Raw genomic sequence first — 17,676 nt, 5'->3', positions numbered from 1 at the left:
TAAAGTTGCATGACACACAGTTAAGCAATGCTTACATTGCTGTGTGCTCTATTCAAATAGAAAAACAAGCAAAATAAAACAAGAGTGATATTTACACATCAGTGGGAATACAATGAAATGTACCACACACTTACTGTTTTACATCTTCTTAAGTTGTTAGATTATGAAATTTTTCACCTTTTCTTTTAACACATGCATACTATTACTCATCTAAACTTTTCTCTATTAAAAACAGTTTAAGTCAAGTAATGAACTTGACTCTGAGGTAATCTGAAAATGAAGTAATCTGGAAATTTTTCTCCTATTCCTCATAGACAACTCCTGAAATGACTTTCACCTTCTAAATACTTAAATATTATTGACTTAAGGACTAGATGTTTATAGTATAAATAAAATGTTATTATTCTTTTATTGAAATAACTTGGTTGCTTACCTGGGTAGAAATAGAATTCTCCTAGATATCAAATAGAAATATTCCAGTAATTACATATTAGATATTTTTAATTTGGAGGCAAAAGATGATTCAATACAGGATATATTTGTTCCCACCATATTACCTGTCTTTAGAATACTGTAAGAGTATATTGCTCTTTCTAGAAAAATTCCTTTGGGGATAAGGATTTGTGTTTTGGGGCGGCGCCTGTGGCTCAAGGAGTAGGGTGCCGGTCCCATATGCTGGAGGTGGCGGGTTCAAACCTAGCCCCGGCCAAAAACAAACAAACAAAAAAACAACAAAAAAAAACAAAACAAAAAAAAAAGGATTTGTGTTTTGCTCTACAAAGTTATTGGTTTGAATAAATAACTTATTAATTATAATGATAAAATACAATGTTTTCTATGTAAGCCTTTGTGGGCAACCTGTTAATTAGCATCTAAGGCGTAATGTTGGTCAAGTGATGCACCTCTAATAGGAATTGTTCACAAATGTATACCTTATCTCAAGGCAGATGCACATTTCCCAGTGTTTGTGGAATTTAGAACTTTTAGAGCAACAGAGTGAAGAAAATTGGTAGGTCACAAAAACATGCAGGATATGAAACACCATTCATTTGTTCATTTTCATACCCAGTGATAAGTGGGATGAAAGCTGGTTTGACAGAGTGTCTCTGGGTTATACAACTTCCCTTTGACTATCTATTAACTTCATGTATATTTGTTCTTTTCTGCCAAAAATGCTGTTTCTCCCCTGCCTCCATTGATCTATTTTTATAATTTCCTTAAGAATCACCTCCTTAAGGAAGGCTTCCCATGTTTCGTGTATTTTTTCTGGACAGTCAAGGCTATCCTTACATGCACAAGTTTCAACAATCTTCTTAAATCCTGATTTTTAAAAAAAGTGACAGTTGTGTGATTTTTACTTCTTAACATCAATTTCTAGTCATCTAATTGTTTTCTAGTTATCAGATATAGTTCCATCTCAGTGACAAAGATTTTGGGATTCCTTTTTGCCACATAAGATAACATCTGTTGATATTAATTAATTAACCTGTAATAACAGATTTACCAACTGTCTTCTTTACTTATTCAGAAATCATATTTGAGCACCTTTGATATGCCACAGTTTTTAATGACAGTGTTGAGTTTCTCTGCTTTCTTCCTAACTCCTGAATTAATGAGGAAACAAGCCAGCTGGATAACTAAACTTGGCTTTATTTGCTGGTTGTTTGAACCTGAAAAGAATCCAAAGGAGAACAGAAGAAAAAAAAGAATATTTGCAACCATAGAACTTTGACAGCTAAAAGCAGCCTGAGGAACCCACCAAAGATTAGTGGAACCAACTCTTTTTAAATTCAAAAAGACCAAAGCACAAGGTGCCTGTGGCTCAAGGAATAAGGCGCTGGCCCCATATATCGGAGGTGGTGGGTTCAAACCCAGCTTTGGCCAAAAACTGCAAAAAAAAAAAGACCCAAGCATGCAGCGTGTTTAATCAGCTCACACACCTCCATTTCACCATGTTGCTTCTGAGAAGCACTCTAGTTATTAATACTTATGAACAACTTAACTGAGTAAATGCTCTTTTCTGCAATAGCACCCTTGAAAAAAAATCTTCCCTATATGAGAGACCCAAATTCTCAAAGTAAAATTATTTAAATGAATATTTTATAATTATATACTTTGGGGGCTAAAAAGTACTATGACTATTTTTTTTTAAGTATTTCTTATTAAGTAAGAATTAGGTTATCTCTACAGCACAGCTGTACATTAATAACCCCTGACCTTTCCTGGGCTCTGATTATGAGCCAGGCACTGCACTAAGTAGGATACATACACCCTATCAAACCCTACAGACCTATTATTATTCCCCATGTACAGATGAGGCAACTGAGGCTAGGGAGGCTATTCAGATGGCTTATGGCCACATAACTCATAAGTAGAGCCAGAATAATTCCTGATCCCACTACTCTTTAGTTTATGAGCCCATGTTCATAATTTAACCAATCTGTTAGTATGCAAGTTAGCCTTGCAGTGAGTCACACTGCTTGATTTCTGCATCAACACATCAGAGACCAAAGCAACAGGATTACAGTTAAAATGCAAGTTAATTTTCTGGGTATAGCTACATTTCATGCCAACACACCAAACCTTTAAATTTACTCTTTCATATTTTGGTCAATTCTACCAACACCTGCCCATCTCCCCACTGATTAGAAAATGTGAAATTGTGAAGGGTGGCATCTGTGGCTCAGTGGGTAGGGCACTGTCCCCATATGCTGAGGGTGATGGGTTTGAACCCGGCCCTGGCCAAACTGCAACAGAAAAATAGCTGGGCATTGTGGTGGGTGCCTGTGGTCCCAGCTGCCCAGGAGGCTGAGGCAGGAGAATCGCCTAGGCCCAGGAGGTGGAAGTTGCTGTGAGCTATGATACCACGAACTCTACAGAGGGCGATAAAGTCAGACTCTGTCTCTAAAATAAAGAAAAGAAAAGGAAAGGCGAAATTGTCTACCTCAAGTGCAATACCTAACTGCATGTGGCCGATACAATACAGGGCAGGCCACTGGGATGGCATGCTGCCCGTTCACTCTGTGAGGGCAAGCCTGCCTGGGTTTCACATCTTTCCCTACTAAATATTTATTGTTTGCTGTAATATAGGTCAAGGATGACTCAGAATTTTATTGAAAATTATGTAATTCTCATTTGGTGAATGCACTTAACCTCTGAAACAAAGGGTTTGTTGAGACTGATACATGCTGATGACATTGGCTGGCTGGTCTCTGCTGAGTTCCCACACTCCCTACCTCTTCCCCCTTGGGCTTGCATGGGTCAAACTTTCCCCTCTTTGGTCATGTGCCACACTCATGAGATGGAAATGAGCAAAAAGCTGGAATATAGTCCTTAAGAGAGAAGGGGATTGGAGGCAATACAAGAGCTAAGTAGAAGTAAGCTAATCCCTCCTGCAGTAGAAAAAGGTTAACACCTCACTATTTCTCTGCTCCAAGATTCCACTAATTCTCTCCGCTCTGCAAAAATTCTGAGGTAGGAAGAAAACACAAATGTACAGATACATAGATCAGTTTAGAGAGTGTCATTGAAGCCTGACAGTTAAAAGCTCAGGCTCTAAATCCAGAGGTAGAAATAACTGAATTTGAATGCTGCCACTTACTAGCTAAATGACCTTGGATACTTTACTTCTTTGAGCCTCAATTTCTCCATCTGTAAAGTGGGAAAACAGTACCACTTACCTCATAGAGCTGTTGTGAGGACTAAAATCTCAGTGCCTGGCCCATAATAAACATTGAGTAAATATTAGCTATCCACCTTTCCCCCCTTCTCCTCCTGACTGTCATCATCACCTACCATCCACAGTCAAAGCAAAAGGCCCAATCATCCACACTCACAGAAGAGATACCACAGAGTGACCACTGGAGTTAAAACACTATTAAAGCTCCATCTCAGTTTTTTCTTTCTTTCTTTTTTTTTTTTTTGTAAGATTAGATAAAAGATTGGGAGACAAGACATACACACAGAACTCACTATAAAGGAAGAAAAGAGAAAAGTAGAAAGCACCAAAAGCTGTTAACTTTTTCAAGAGCTACTTAGATTCATGGAGATTCAGGTCCAGATGAACACCACAGCTAACTTGGGAAATAAGACCTCCCTGAAAGGCCATCTTTAAAACCACCAAAGCACAAGATTCCAAATTATGAAGACAGACTGGGCCAGGCACAGTGGCTCATGCCTGTAATTCCAGCACCGTGAGAGGCTGAGGTGGGAGTACCACTAGAGGTTAAGAGTTCGAGACCAGCCTGAGCAACAAAGTAAGACTCTCTCATTGCTACAAAAAATAAGGACAAATTATCTGGGTGTGGTGGCATGCAATTACATTCTAGCACTTGAGAGTTTGAAGCCACAGAGTGACTTGAGCCCAGTAGTTTGAGGATGCGGTGAGCTATGATGACATTTGCGTACTTCAGCTAGCCTGACAGAGTGAGACTTTATCTCAAAAACAAAAAGAGCAGGCAGATTGGGATATTCTGGGTCTGATCCGCTCTCTCCCATTTACTAGTTATATTTTTATTCCTGGAGTTTTGATTTCCTCATTTGTAAATATACGGTAGATATTAACTGAACTTATATAATCTAAGGATTAAATAAATATAAATGCCACATATGTAAAGGCCATTAATTGATGAATATTAGCCCTTCTCCACTTTTATTGCTTCCATAAATTATACCTAAGAACTAAAGAAGTAGTAATTAATGGAAAGACTATTTCATGCTGACAAATGGTGATTGAGTGAAAAGTGTTTCACTGCTCTATACCATGCTTATCTTCTCGTTTTTTTTTGTTGTTTTTTTCCTGAGATGGGGTCTTGCTCTGTCACCTCAGCTGGAATGCAAGTGGCATGACTGCTGCTCACTGTATCCTCCAACTCCTGGGCTCAAGCGATTCTCCCATCTCAGCCTCCTGAGTTGCTAGGACTACAGGGACACATCACCACATCAGGCTAATTTTTTTATTTTTTTGGTAGATAGGGGGGGTCTTCCTATGTTACTTGCCCAGGTTGGTCTTGAACCCCTGGTCTCTAGCAATCCTCACATATCGGGATTCCACCTGTGAGCCACTGCACTGGCCCCTTACTTTCTATTAAAGCATCTGATGACAAATCTTCCACTTCTACAGCTTGACAGCACATAGGAAGTTGTTCAAGTTCACAAGGAGCACTTGGCTTGATGTACGGGTGTTACAGGACACAGAAAGCTGGCCATCTCTGGGTGCTAGTTTAGGTATCTGAGCAGTTGGTTGGATACTGATTGAGACTTACCCCTTGTGTTTGGTTGGGCAAGAAAAATTCTGGGCCTTGCTCAGTGTTGAGTGAGGCCGGTACAAGAATTTGTGCCATGGAACTATCACAGGTGCTTATTTTCTCATCTGCCTCCTGTAAAGAAAAGGATTAGAGTTCCAGAAAACGTACTACCCAGTGCCACGCAAGACACTCTCCCTGTGTCTGCTCTTCTGATGAATCACCTGCTGCAACCTTGCCCAGAGAAGGCAGGAACATTTGCTTTCTTTTTCTCTGTCATCACAAGAACATCAAAGTCAGGTACATTTAGAAAATCGTTGTTCATTAGGGAAAAAAAATCACCTTCATCAGGTTTGTCTTTATCTGAGAAACTTAAATTCTCCAAAACTCTCTTCTTAATGAGAGGAAATGAGAGAATTGGGTACTTAAGTAGATTATAATATGGATTTGAATGAGATTATATGATAAAGGTCACATTTCAAAAAATTGGGGAAAGGAGAAAAGATAAATTTATTAAATTTGGGAAGTCTCAAGGCATTTCATGAAAAATATAAAATGTCTCATTCCTAATAATTAATTCTCATTGTCTAACATTGAAATGTTAAAAGTTAGACCATAGAAATTCTAACAGAGGGGAAGAACTTTTACATAAAGCATGACAATAGAGAAAAAGAATGTTAGTATTGACAACTTAAAATAATATGCACTACAAAAGATACCATACGCTAGATTAAAGAGAAATGACAAATTGGGATAATGACTTACAAAGTATTAATATCCTTAATATAGTAATAGTTCTTATAAGTCAGTAAGGAAAATTATCAACCCCTATGTAGAAAAACAGTCAGATGGCATGAACAAGCAATTCATTAAAGATGAGTCACAAGCTGGGCACAATGGTTCACATCTGTAATCTTAGCTGGGAGGCAGGTGGATTGCCTGAGCTCAGGAGTTTGAGACCAACCTGAGCAAGAGCGAGACCCCATCTCTAAAACTAGCTGGGCATTGTGGAAGGCACCTGTAGTCCCAGTTACTTGGGAGGCTAAGACAAGAGGATAGCATGAGCCCAAGAGTTTGAGGTTCCTGTGAGCTATGACACAATGGCACTCTACTGGGGGCAACAAAATGAGACTCTGTTTCAAAGAAAAAAAAATGAGTCACAAAAGCCCCTACACATCTAAAAAGATGTTCAGAATTCTTAAAATATAAATTCAGTTTAAACTACTGGCTCAGTTTGGCTAAGACTGACAATATCAATAATTAGCGTGTGTCAAGCAACAGGCACTTCAATGCATTCTAGGAAGAATAATCTTGCCATGTCTTTCTAGAAGGCAGTTTGACAATGTTTACCACATTTTAAGTAGATAGATACTTTGAGCCAGCACTCCTACTTCTTTTGTGTGTGTGTGTGTGTGTGAAAATATTTTATTTATTTATTTTTTATTTTTTTTCCCCTTTTTTTTTTTTTTATTGTTGGGGATTCATTGAGGGTACAATAAGCCAGTTACACTGATTGCAATTGTTAGGTAAAGTCCCTCTTCAGCACTCCTACTTCTAAGGTTAGGCAAGGTTAAACAATGGGAAAAAATGAAATATATGAAGGTATGACAATTAAATTCGAGAACTTGTCCCAGAAAAAGTGCTACATACCTCATTGATGAATGTCATTACAGTCAGCTTCAGAGGACTTCCCTTGGGAAGCTATGCAATAATGCCAGTGCCTAATCCACCTTTAAAAGAAATTTTGGAACTCTTTTTCTGGACTGGCCATCAAAGCTGTCATTATATTACTACCCGTGATGTCCTGAATGACATCAAAATATTCTTTGAATATTTCCTTTATCTTTGGGTAAAAAAAAGTCACTGGGGGCCAGATCAGATGAGTAGGGAAGGTGTTCCAATACAGTTATTTGTTTTCTAACTAAAAACTCCCTCACTGACAGTGCTGTGTGAGCTGGTACATTGTCATGATCCAAGAGCCATGAGTTATTGACAAAAAAGTTCAAGTCTTTTTCAGATGGCCTTTTCAGTATTTCCAAATACTAAACTTGGTTAACCATACGTCCAGTTGGTACAAATTCATAATGAACCATCCCTCTGATCTCAAAAAAGTTTAGCAATATCATTTTGACTCTTGATTTTGACTGACGGAACTTTTTGGTCATGGAGAATTGGCTGACTTCCACTGTGCACTTTGATGCTGTGTTTCAGGTTTGTATTGGAATATCCATGTTTCATCACTATGGCCCCAAATATCGTCTTACCTCTCTAGAGGTAAGAGGTCTTGGCAAATGTCAACTCTCCTTTGCTTTTTCTAATCAGTGAGCTCCTTCAGGACCATTTTTGCACACACCTGTTTCATGCCAAGATTTTCCTGTTTTTCTATCAATGTTTACTTGGTCTGCTATGCTTCTCACAGTCATCCAATGGTTTTGATACAGAATTCAAGAAATGTTTGCAATGTTTTTATCACTTCTGCTCGTGGCTGGACACCCTGGCCTCTCGTCATCAGTGAGGCCTTCTCTCCCTTCAAGAAAATGTTTAATCAATTGCTACACTCCCATTTTCTTCATGGCATTATCCCCGCAAACTTGGACTAACATGCCCCTGATTTTGCCAAATTTAATAAAAAGTGTAATGTCTGTTTGTTGTTCTAATTCAAAATCCAATATTCTCACAGCACCACACAAAAACACACAACGTAGTGAACCCCACTCTGTTGGGACTTTGCCACAGACCCCAACCTGGGTTGGGAGTCCACAGGGGAGACAATGCTGGGGGAAAAAATCTCAAGACCTTACATGAACTTCATGTAGAAAGTCTGAGAGCCTGGAGAACTGTACACTGACTCACATGCCACCGCAGCAGACTGAATCAGTGCAGTGACTTTCTGACTGCTCAGAAACCTTTTATTGATCTCTAACACCAAGCATATATGCAAAATGCAAAGATATCAAAAGATATGGTTAAAAGAATCCCAAGTCCCCAGGAAGATTGGAAGAAGGAAAGGCTGTTTTAATAGAACATAGGGTAGGGGGTTGTTAAGAAACTGCCTATAATGTATTTGGAAAGGGGGAGGGGAAGCCAGTTTCATCCCTGTAGGGTGAGCAAGCCAAGTTCCCTAAACTGCTGAATTTAGCCCCTGTAAAGGGCTCAGCCTCACCTACCTGCTTGCTTCCTCTCAGTGCCTGCAGTAGGGATGGTCTTAATGACTTTGCCCTGTTTGGGGTGCCTCTGGGCTTCTTTCATCTTTGGTGGCCTTGATGAGCCCCCAGGAATTGAGGGGGGATGCCCCACTGAGAGATCAGCCTATCTACCTCCCACATCACTCAGGAAGACACAGCCACACATCAACACAAATGACTGTCAGGAAACCTTACCGAGCTGTCTGTACAGTGCTACCAATGTAAGCACATGGTGGGAAGTTTGTGAACTTAATTGTCAGACCTCATATATAAATAATTAAGACAGTGTGGTTGGAAGCATATGGATATTGTAGCCAACCAATCTTGTTGCTCTACTTAGAAATTTCATGATCTTGGACAAGTTAAGGTGAATTCTCTGAATCTCAGTTGCTTAACCTTTAAAGTAGAAATCAAACCTACCTCACTTGTGCTTATGATTATTAAATAAGATGATGTATATAAAAAGCATTTAGCATTTCCTAACCAACTGTTAGTATATTTTCAGCTCCTTCTGCAAACAATAACTGCTATCAGAAAGGTATGAACTGAAAATTAAAGGTAAAACTTAAATAAAACCAGAAGCATAGGATGGGTTCATGAAGAGTCTGGAATGCTGGCCTACATTTGCATCTTAATCAATAGATAATCAGAATCCATAAAGGATATTAAGCTGAGGCTTAGCATGATTTACTATTTACACATCAGTTAGTATTTTATAAGATATATTAAGAAAAATAAATGTAGGTTATAACACCAATTAGAAAAAATCCAGGGAAGTAGTAACAATTTCTTGAAATAGTATGATGGCGAAAACTATATAAGAAGGAGAGATTGTAAGCAATGAATAGACATCAGTTGACCACTGATGGGATGTGAAGGACGAGGAAAATGAGGTACCTAAGGAGACTCTGAAGTTTATTTCTGGGAAAATAGTGATGCTATTAGCAGACTTTGAGAAATTAGGAAGAAGACCAAGCTTTGAAGAGAATTTGGTAAAAATGAGTTTGAGCTGAAGAAAATCCATTTAAAAAATAGCACTGTAATAAAATGAGAGAAATGTGGAATAGATTTAAGGGTAAAGGCAAGACTAGAGATGTCATTTGTAAATCATTAATACAGAGGGGCCAACCAAAGTCGTGGGAAGAAATTAAATCACTAAGGGAGAAAACAGAGGGAAGAAAAGGACAGCAGGTTGGGGGAATGTCCCTCCTCACAGAGGTGGGAGAAGAGGACAGCAGGTTGGGGAGTGTCCCTCCTCACAGAGGTGGGAGAAGAGAGGAGACAGGGGAAGGGTTAGAGGTAGAAGGCATAGGAAGTGCAAAATTAAGGAAGTCAAAGGAACGGCTGACTTCAAGAAGTAGGTAGTCAATAGTACCTAATGCTAGAGAGCTCAGTGAGGATCACGATGAACAAGAGGGCAGTAAACTGGCCTTCCACAAGTCAACGCAGACCAAGCATAGCCTGAGGCTGAAACTGGACTATAGAGGGGGTGGCGGAGCAGAGTACCCAGGAAAGCAGCAAATGAAAGAGGAGGTACAGAAAAGGACATGGGGAGCGGGATTGAGATATTCAATTCATTAAGTACCACACTGAGGCAAGGATAGGGTATAAACATTAAAGACAAGGCCTCAGATGTATGCATCAAAAATGTGCTAAGCCCTAACTGAGGCTCTGAATGCTACTGGGACAAGAAAAGAGACAGCAATTTCCCTTGCAGGATCTTAGGCTTCTTGTAGCAGGGGGAGCTGAGACAGGCTTTTGTGCACAAGCAGGAAGTCTCCCAGCAGACTCGGAGGAAGGGCATCCAAGGGGCAAAGTGTCCTCTGCACAGCGAGCTGGGTCTATGCAACTAGGAGTTTGTTTGTAGGGGTGGGGCCCTAGGAAAGCAGCTTGGCAGGGAGGAGAAACCTGAATACTTGAGAAGGAGAAGGAAGGAACAGCAGAGGCAGAGGATGTCCCCAACAGCTAATGCAGGGCTGGGGTGGGCGCCCAGGGAGGGCTTAGCCCTGGATGAGGGTGAAGGAGGGTGTCACACCACGAGGATGCAGGAGTCTTTCAGGAGCAAAGGCAGATGCATCAGCTGACAGTGTTGTTCTAGAGTGAGGCCTTCTGCCTTCTATTCTGAGAGATCAGACACAGAACGTCATAAGAAGGAGAGAGACATACTGCATCTATAATACACGCACTACATGTGTATTATATGCTACTTTGTTCAAAAAAGGGATGATGGGGAGACACTGCACCCCCAAATACTCTCCAAAGAGAAGTGTGTTAAATGCTCTGAGGAGATTTTAGGTGCTCCTGTGAGCTATTTGCTTGGTCAGTTTGCATTTTCACATATGCAATTTTCCTCAGAAAAAGTACTCTCCTATTTGAGTGTACAACAGAAACTCAGATAAGCAGTCCTGGTGAGGCTGTCTTTGCATTGCACACAGGTGATTCAAGAAGTTTTAAAAGACTCACAATAGCCAAAATATGGAATTAACCTAAGTGTGCAATTAATGGATGAATGGATAAAGAAAATGTGATACATGTTTACAATGGAATACTACCCAGCCTTAAAAAGAAACAGAAATCCTGTCATGTGGGAAAACATGGATAAACCTGAAGGATGTTATGTTAAGTGAAGTAAGTCAGGCATAATCTCACTTTTTATGTGTAATCAAAGAAAGTTGAACCCAGGGAAACACAGAATAAAGGGTAGTTACCAGATGCTCCCCGGGGACTGAGAGGGCTACGAGGAGGAATTGGGGAGATGTTGATCAAAGGATACAAAGTTTCAGGGATTTAGGAAGAATAAACTCAAGAGAATCTATGTATAACATGGCAATTATAGTTAATAACAATGTATATACTCAAAATTGCTGAGAGATTGTGAGGATTCTCACTACCAAAAAACAAAACAAACAAAAAAAGGTAAATGTGAAGTAATGCATGTTAATTAGCTTGACATAGCCATTCCACAATGTAGTATACATCTTTCTTTCCTTTTTTTTTGAGATACAGTTTTACTCTGTAGCCCTGGGTAGAGTACTGGGCATCATCATAGCTCACAGCAACCTCAAAATCCTGGGCTCAAGTGATCCACTTGCCTCAGTTTCCTGAGTAGCTGGGACTACGGGTGCCCACCACAATGCCCGGCTAGTATTTTTCTATTTTTAGTAGAGATGGAATTTCGCTCTTGCTCAGGCTGGTCTCAAACTTCTGAACTCAAGGGATCCTCCTGCCTTGGCCTCTCAGAGTGCTAGGATTACAGGCTTGAGCAACTGTACCTGGCTTATATATATTTTAAAACATCATGCTGTATACCATAAATACGTAAGATTTTTATCACCTAAAAAAAAAAATGCAGCCCAGGCAGGTTCCCTCCTAAGCATTCTTTCAAAAAAGATGGTTCTTTACTAACCCTAATTTTTACTCCTTATGTAGCACAGCTGGTTGTGTTAAAGGTTTGGGTAGTACTGAGCAAAAACCAAAGGGAAAGAAAGAGGAGGAAGTCCTACAAAAAGCTCCCCGCCCCAACCCCCAAATGTGATGGGTGGGCCCAGTGTCACCTGAACGATAGTTCCAGAGGATGAGGATATTCTGTCTTCCTCCATGTGCTTGTCAAGCTTCCAGAGCACAGGCCAGGATGCGGAAGACGGCTCTGCTTTCTTATCTCCATTCTAGCACAAAGGGGAGCAATTTCCAACCATCATCACCAGCACCCCACTCACTCATCTCTTTTATACAATATTCCACATACTAGGCAGTGTAACTGTAGCCCTTATTTCCAGTGCTCCCCTCATTTTTCACCTACATTTTTTGCTAACTACAACATGTTTCCAAGTGTGGTTAATCTTTCTGAAGCCTAAAAAATATTTTTAAAAGGAGGAATGTAGGCTGAGGGTAGTAGCTCACATCTTTAATCCTAGCAATTTGAGAAGCAGCGGCTGAGGATCATGTGAGGTCAGAAGTTTGATACCAGCCTGAAAAAGATCAAGACCCCATCCCTAAAAAAACAGAAAAATCAGCTGGATGTGGTAGCACACGCCTATAGTCCTAAGGGTTTGAGGTTACTACAGAGACTGGGGTGAGAGGACTGCTTGAAACCAGGAGTTTGAGGTTGTAGTGAGCTATGATATGCCACTGTACTCCAGCCTAGGCAACAGAGCAAGACTCTGTCTCTAAATTTAAAAAATATATAAAAATTTAAAAAACAATAAAAGTAGAGATGCAGTTCATGTCACACAAAGGGGATCTTTAAAATAATGCTTTAGTGGGTGGCTCCTGTGGCTCAGTCGGTAGGGTGCCGGCCCCATATACCGAGGGTGGTGGGTTCAAACTCGGCCCTGGCTGAACTGCAACCAAAAAATAGCTGGACGTTGTGGCGGGCGCCCGTGGTCCCAGCTACTAGGGAGGCTGAGACAAGAGAATCACTGAAGCCCAGGAGTTGGAGGTTGCTGTGAGCTGTGTGATGCCACCGCACTCTACCGAGGGCTATAAAGTGAGACTCTGTCTCTACAAAAAATAAAAAAATAATGCTTTAGTTTTGGGAGGCCAAAGTGGGTGGATTGCCTGCGCACATGGATTCGAGACCAGCCTGAGCAAGTGTGAGACCTCATCTCTAAAAATAGCAGGATGCCTATAGTCCCAGCTACTTAGGAGGCTGAGGCAAGAGAATTGCTTGAGCCCAAGGGTTTGAGGTTACTGTGAGATGCCACAGCACTCTACTGAAGGTGACAAAGCGAGACTGTGGGTCAAAAGAAAAAGTGCTTTAAGAATCGAATCTGCTTTGGTAAATATAACTGTCAGTGCTGTCTTTAAAATAACAGCTTGATGGGTATAAGAAAAAGTTCTTGACATCACTAATCATCAGAGAAATACCAATTAAAACCAATGAAGTATCATTGTATACCTGTTAGAAAGGCTTTTATAAAAATGATAAAAAATACCAAGTGTTGGCTCAGCACCCGTAGCTCAGTGGTTAGGGCACCAGGCACATACACCAGGGCTGGCAGGTTTGAACCCAGCCCAGGCCTGCTAAACAGCAATGACATCTGCAACCAAAAAATAGCCGGGGTGCCTGAAGTCCCAGCTACTTGGGAGGCTGAAGCAAGAGAATCGCTTAAGCCCAAGAGTTTGAGATTGCTGTGAGCTGTGATGTCACCACACTCTATTGAGCGCATCACAACAAAGTGAGACTGCTTCAAAAAAAAAAAAAAAAAGAAGAAAATGTGGTACATATACAGAGTGGAATGTACTCAATCTTATCATTTGCAATAAGATGGATGAATCTGGAAGACGTTCTATTAAGTGAAGCAAGCCAGGCATTGAAACATAAACACTGTGTGATTTTCTGTGTCTGTGGCGTATAGAAAAGTCGGACTCACAGACGCAGAGAGTGAAATGACGGTTGCCAGTAACTGAAGGGAGGGAATGGTAGGGGGTTGAGAAACATTTATCAAAGGATGTACAATTTCAGTTGGACAAGAGGAGTAAGTTCAAGAGTACATCTTGATAGCTACGGTTAGTATATACTTAAAAATTTATGTATTTTTAGTATATACTTAAAAATGCAAAGAGTAGCAAAAGACCAATTTAATTTCTTTTGGGCTATATACCCAGCGATGGGATTGCTAGACCATACAGTAGTTCTGTTCTTAATTTTTTGAGAAACTTCCATACTGTTTTCCATTTTCCACAAAAAATAAGCATACACACGCTAATTAGCTCAAGTTAGCCATTCCACAATGTACGTACACATGTACTGCACCAAGACGTGCTGTACACCATAAAAGTGTATCATTTTTACTTGTCAACTTAAAAAACCCAGCTTGATGAACATACATTTTTTTGTTGTTGTCAAAGATACACGATAATACTGTAAGCACCAGCTCAGGTGCAAATACATATCTCAAATTAACATCATACTCAAGTGCACTCTTTTTTAGCTCTGGTCTTTGTCCATTCTCACAACACCCATGGGGGCATGATCCGTTAGCAAAGTTATCTGAGGGTGGAAAAAGTCAGTAAACCTGTACTCCTCCCTGTGGCCCCAGCCAGTTGCACCTTGTCCATCCTCTAGGACAGTGGTTCTCAACCTTCCTGGTAATGCCCAACCATAAGACCCCATTTCCCCGAAAATAAGACCTACTTACAGGAAAGATAAGACGTCCCCTGAAAATAAGACCTAGCGCATCTTCGGGAGCACACTTTAAAATAAGACACTGTCTTATTTTCGGGGAAACGGGATTATTTTCATTGCTACTTCATAACTGTAATTTTGCTACTGTTATTAATCATAATGTAAATATCTGATATTCAGGATGGTCTTAGGCAACCCCTGTGAAAGGGTCGTCAACCCCCAAAAGGGTTACGACCCACAGGTTGAGAACCACTGCTCTAGGACAAGAGGTCTGTTCTACATGACAATGGCACTATTTAACAATCTATAAAACGAGCATAAAATTTTATAGATTGGTTACATGTAATTTTATAGATTGGTTACATATAATTTTATAGTGGTTACATGTAATTTGCTTCAGTTTCCTTCCTATTGGCATAAGACTCATTGTAAGTTTGGCCGGGGCCAGGTTTGAACCCACCACCACCAGTATATGGGGCTGGCGCCCTACTCCTTGAGCCACAGGCGCCACCCCCCATTGTAAGTTTTGTTTGTAAAGTATGAAATGGATGGACTCCTGTCATTGTCTCATTTCAACCAATTATAATGAAGTAGGAAGAATTCACAGCATTAGTTGTTAATATAACTCTTCCTGTCCTTGGTGATGCTGTTTGAGACCAAAATAGTAATTAAAATATGGGGGGGAAAGTTCTTAAAAAATCACACTAGGAGTGCCAACCAAACAGCATTCTCTTAAAACTTCAGAGACAAATCCTCAGAAGTCAGGATACCAGCAGAGAACCTCTTCATCTTCTCCCTGAATGGCATTCATCTCACTTTCACATGAAATAGGTTTGTATGCATTCAAATGTTAATAACATAGATCTATTTCAATTATACTTGAAAAATATCAACATTAATTTTTCCAATCCTTAGGTTTCTATTCATTTTAAGAGCTTTTCATTGACCTACTTTTAGAAATTCAGTTCTAACAAAATTTAACAAGAAAATGAGTTTCTTTACTTCACTCTTCACGGAGCCTTCTTCTGCCTCTTCTGCGACAGCTGCCAGGAAGGACATAGAGCCTGTTCTGTTCACCTGGAAGGCACAGCATAAAACACCAAGAACACCCACGGTCAGTCTGCTGCTCCACGTCACCAGAATCCTGGTCCGACTGCATTTTTATGTAGCTAATATTTTACTTACTTTATCTGAGATGCCCACCCATGCAAGCAGCCTCTGGGTCCTGTACCTTTCAGCTCATCCAGCCAAATACCCAGACTGTCAAATCTTAGGTCTGTTCATTTGCATTTCTTCCCTGCTGTGGCCCCTCACCAAACAATTAAAGAATGTGATTCATCAGTGCAGGTTGAGAGGGAGCTTAAAGAGGCACTGGGCCATCTCTGAGTTTCCAAGAGGTTGACTTTTCTACAGGAAGACACTTCACAGGGGACTCGGCCCACCTGCCATGGCATTTCATCAGCACACCCCAAAGTAACTCAGGCATGAGAATTCTGGGGTGAGTCCAGAGAGACACACTCTGGACTCTGTATAGCTACTGGAATCAGCCTCAGGTACAGTATTTATTTCCACTTTAAAAAATTCCTTTACTATGGGCCATAGACAGAGATGCTAGTTTTTTCAGGTGAGAAACAGTCCCCCTCCATGCTCTTGTGTGACGTGGGACCAGTGTTCGGTTGGAGTCATACCCACCTTCCACTTAGAAACATCCCTCTCTGCCCCTTCCCCCTCCTCGGGCACTGTGGCTGAAGGCTTTTCTCTTTCTGCTTCTTGTTGCTTTAAATGCTGGTGAAGGTTTAGCACGGTGGCCTTCAAGTCCACCAAGAGGTCCTCTTTTTTCTGGCTCAAACTCAGAATTTGCTTTTCCATACCTTCAATTTCTCCCTGTGCAGAAAAAGTGTTTGCATTGTTTTGGGAAGTGTGAGGCCATGTCTTGCCCTGAAGAGACTGCCCTCTTTAGTACAACAGAGGCCTCTGATCACAGTGTAGTTCCTCTCCGACCAGGCCCTGTGTGGGGTTTATAAAAAGTCTTAGCCTCACCAAAGACTTGTGAATCAGAATCTCTGGGGGAGTCAAACCAAAGCACAGAAATTTATACAAAGTTTTACAGATAAGCATTGTGGATGGCCAGGAATGAGGGCCACTGCTCTAGCCACAGGACTGGGACCTGCACTCTAAGAAGTACAACAAAGTTCCTTATACATACTTCCCATCTTGTCACGCAGAATATGTCACATAGGAGACATGTCCCAAGTCTCCCCAGAAATTCCTAAGTAGGCTAACATTTGGAAACCGCTGAAAAAATAAGTGACAAATTTCATTCCCTAATTATTGCTTTTGAAGCCTCATTTATTATTACCAAATTTAGTTACAGTGAAAGCTTCCTGCCAAATCCAAGTGAACAAAATGGTGCAGTGTAAAAACTAGGAATAACGGACACATGATCCATAATGTTACCTTCAACATCTATATTGATATGCAAATAAAATTTATTGTTGATGTATGCAAATAAAAGTTATTACACGTGCCACATATATAGATGCCTACTGTGTAAGAGGAGTATGGAATCATAGAATCCTAGATGTGGATAGAATGGCAGGCGTCAAATCATCAACATCCTCCTCTCTAGCACCTCTCAGAAGAATCATCCAACCTGTTTGAGCTCTTTTCAGTAAGAGTTGCATCAGAAGGCAGCCTGCTGCTTCTCAGGAAACTGTCATGTGTTTAAAATTTGTTCCTAATATATATATATATATTTTTTTTTTTTTTTTTTGCAGATACAGACTCTTTTTTGTTCCTAATATATTTCTTAACCCCCACCCCATTCTTTTCTCCTTCTTTCCATCCATCCACAGATATTCATAGAATCATCAATTTTTTTAAATCTCAGAATGTTAGGGGGCATGGATGTTTTGTTTACATACTCTATTTTGTACAGATTGAGTCAAAGTTGTACACATGTGTTAATTTTTTTACAGACAGAATGGTAACACATCTCTACCTACAGGGAAAGTTCTGAAGTCCAGAGAAAGAAGGTGCTTTCTGCAAAGCTGCAGCTGGGCTTCTACCACTCACAGTCCTGCACCAATGTCCCTATTCTGTGTGAACTCAAAATTCCTGC

At 40.4% G+C, this 17,676-nt stretch overlaps 1 protein-coding gene across 4 annotated transcripts in view; it reads right to left on the bottom strand.

Moving 5' to 3' along the window:
- The window catches only part of SYNE2 (spectrin repeat containing nuclear envelope protein 2), a 424,477-nt gene that overhangs the window by 123,716 nt on the left and 283,085 nt on the right, over positions 1-17,676 (bottom strand). For all 4 annotated transcript variants that reach the window (XM_053601260.1, XM_053601261.1, XM_053601264.1 and 1 more), the window contains exons 62-65: positions 16,248-16,439; positions 15,558-15,632; positions 11,983-12,093; positions 5,265-5,378 (exon numbers count right to left, since the gene is read on the bottom strand). In XM_053601260.1, coding sequence (XP_053457235.1) covers positions 5,265-5,378; positions 11,983-12,093; positions 15,558-15,632; positions 16,248-16,439 — 492 coding nt within the window. The remainder of the gene's footprint in view (positions 1-5,264; positions 5,379-11,982; positions 12,094-15,557; positions 15,633-16,247; positions 16,440-17,676) is intronic.

Source organism: Nycticebus coucang, chromosome 9 (assembly GCF_027406575.1).
Source record: "Nycticebus coucang isolate mNycCou1 chromosome 9, mNycCou1.pri, whole genome shotgun sequence".
Lineage (NCBI taxonomy): Eukaryota > Metazoa > Chordata > Mammalia > Primates > Lorisidae > Nycticebus > Nycticebus coucang.
The sequence above is the reverse complement of the archived record's forward strand: the minus strand, read 5'-3'. Positions and strand labels throughout refer to the sequence as shown.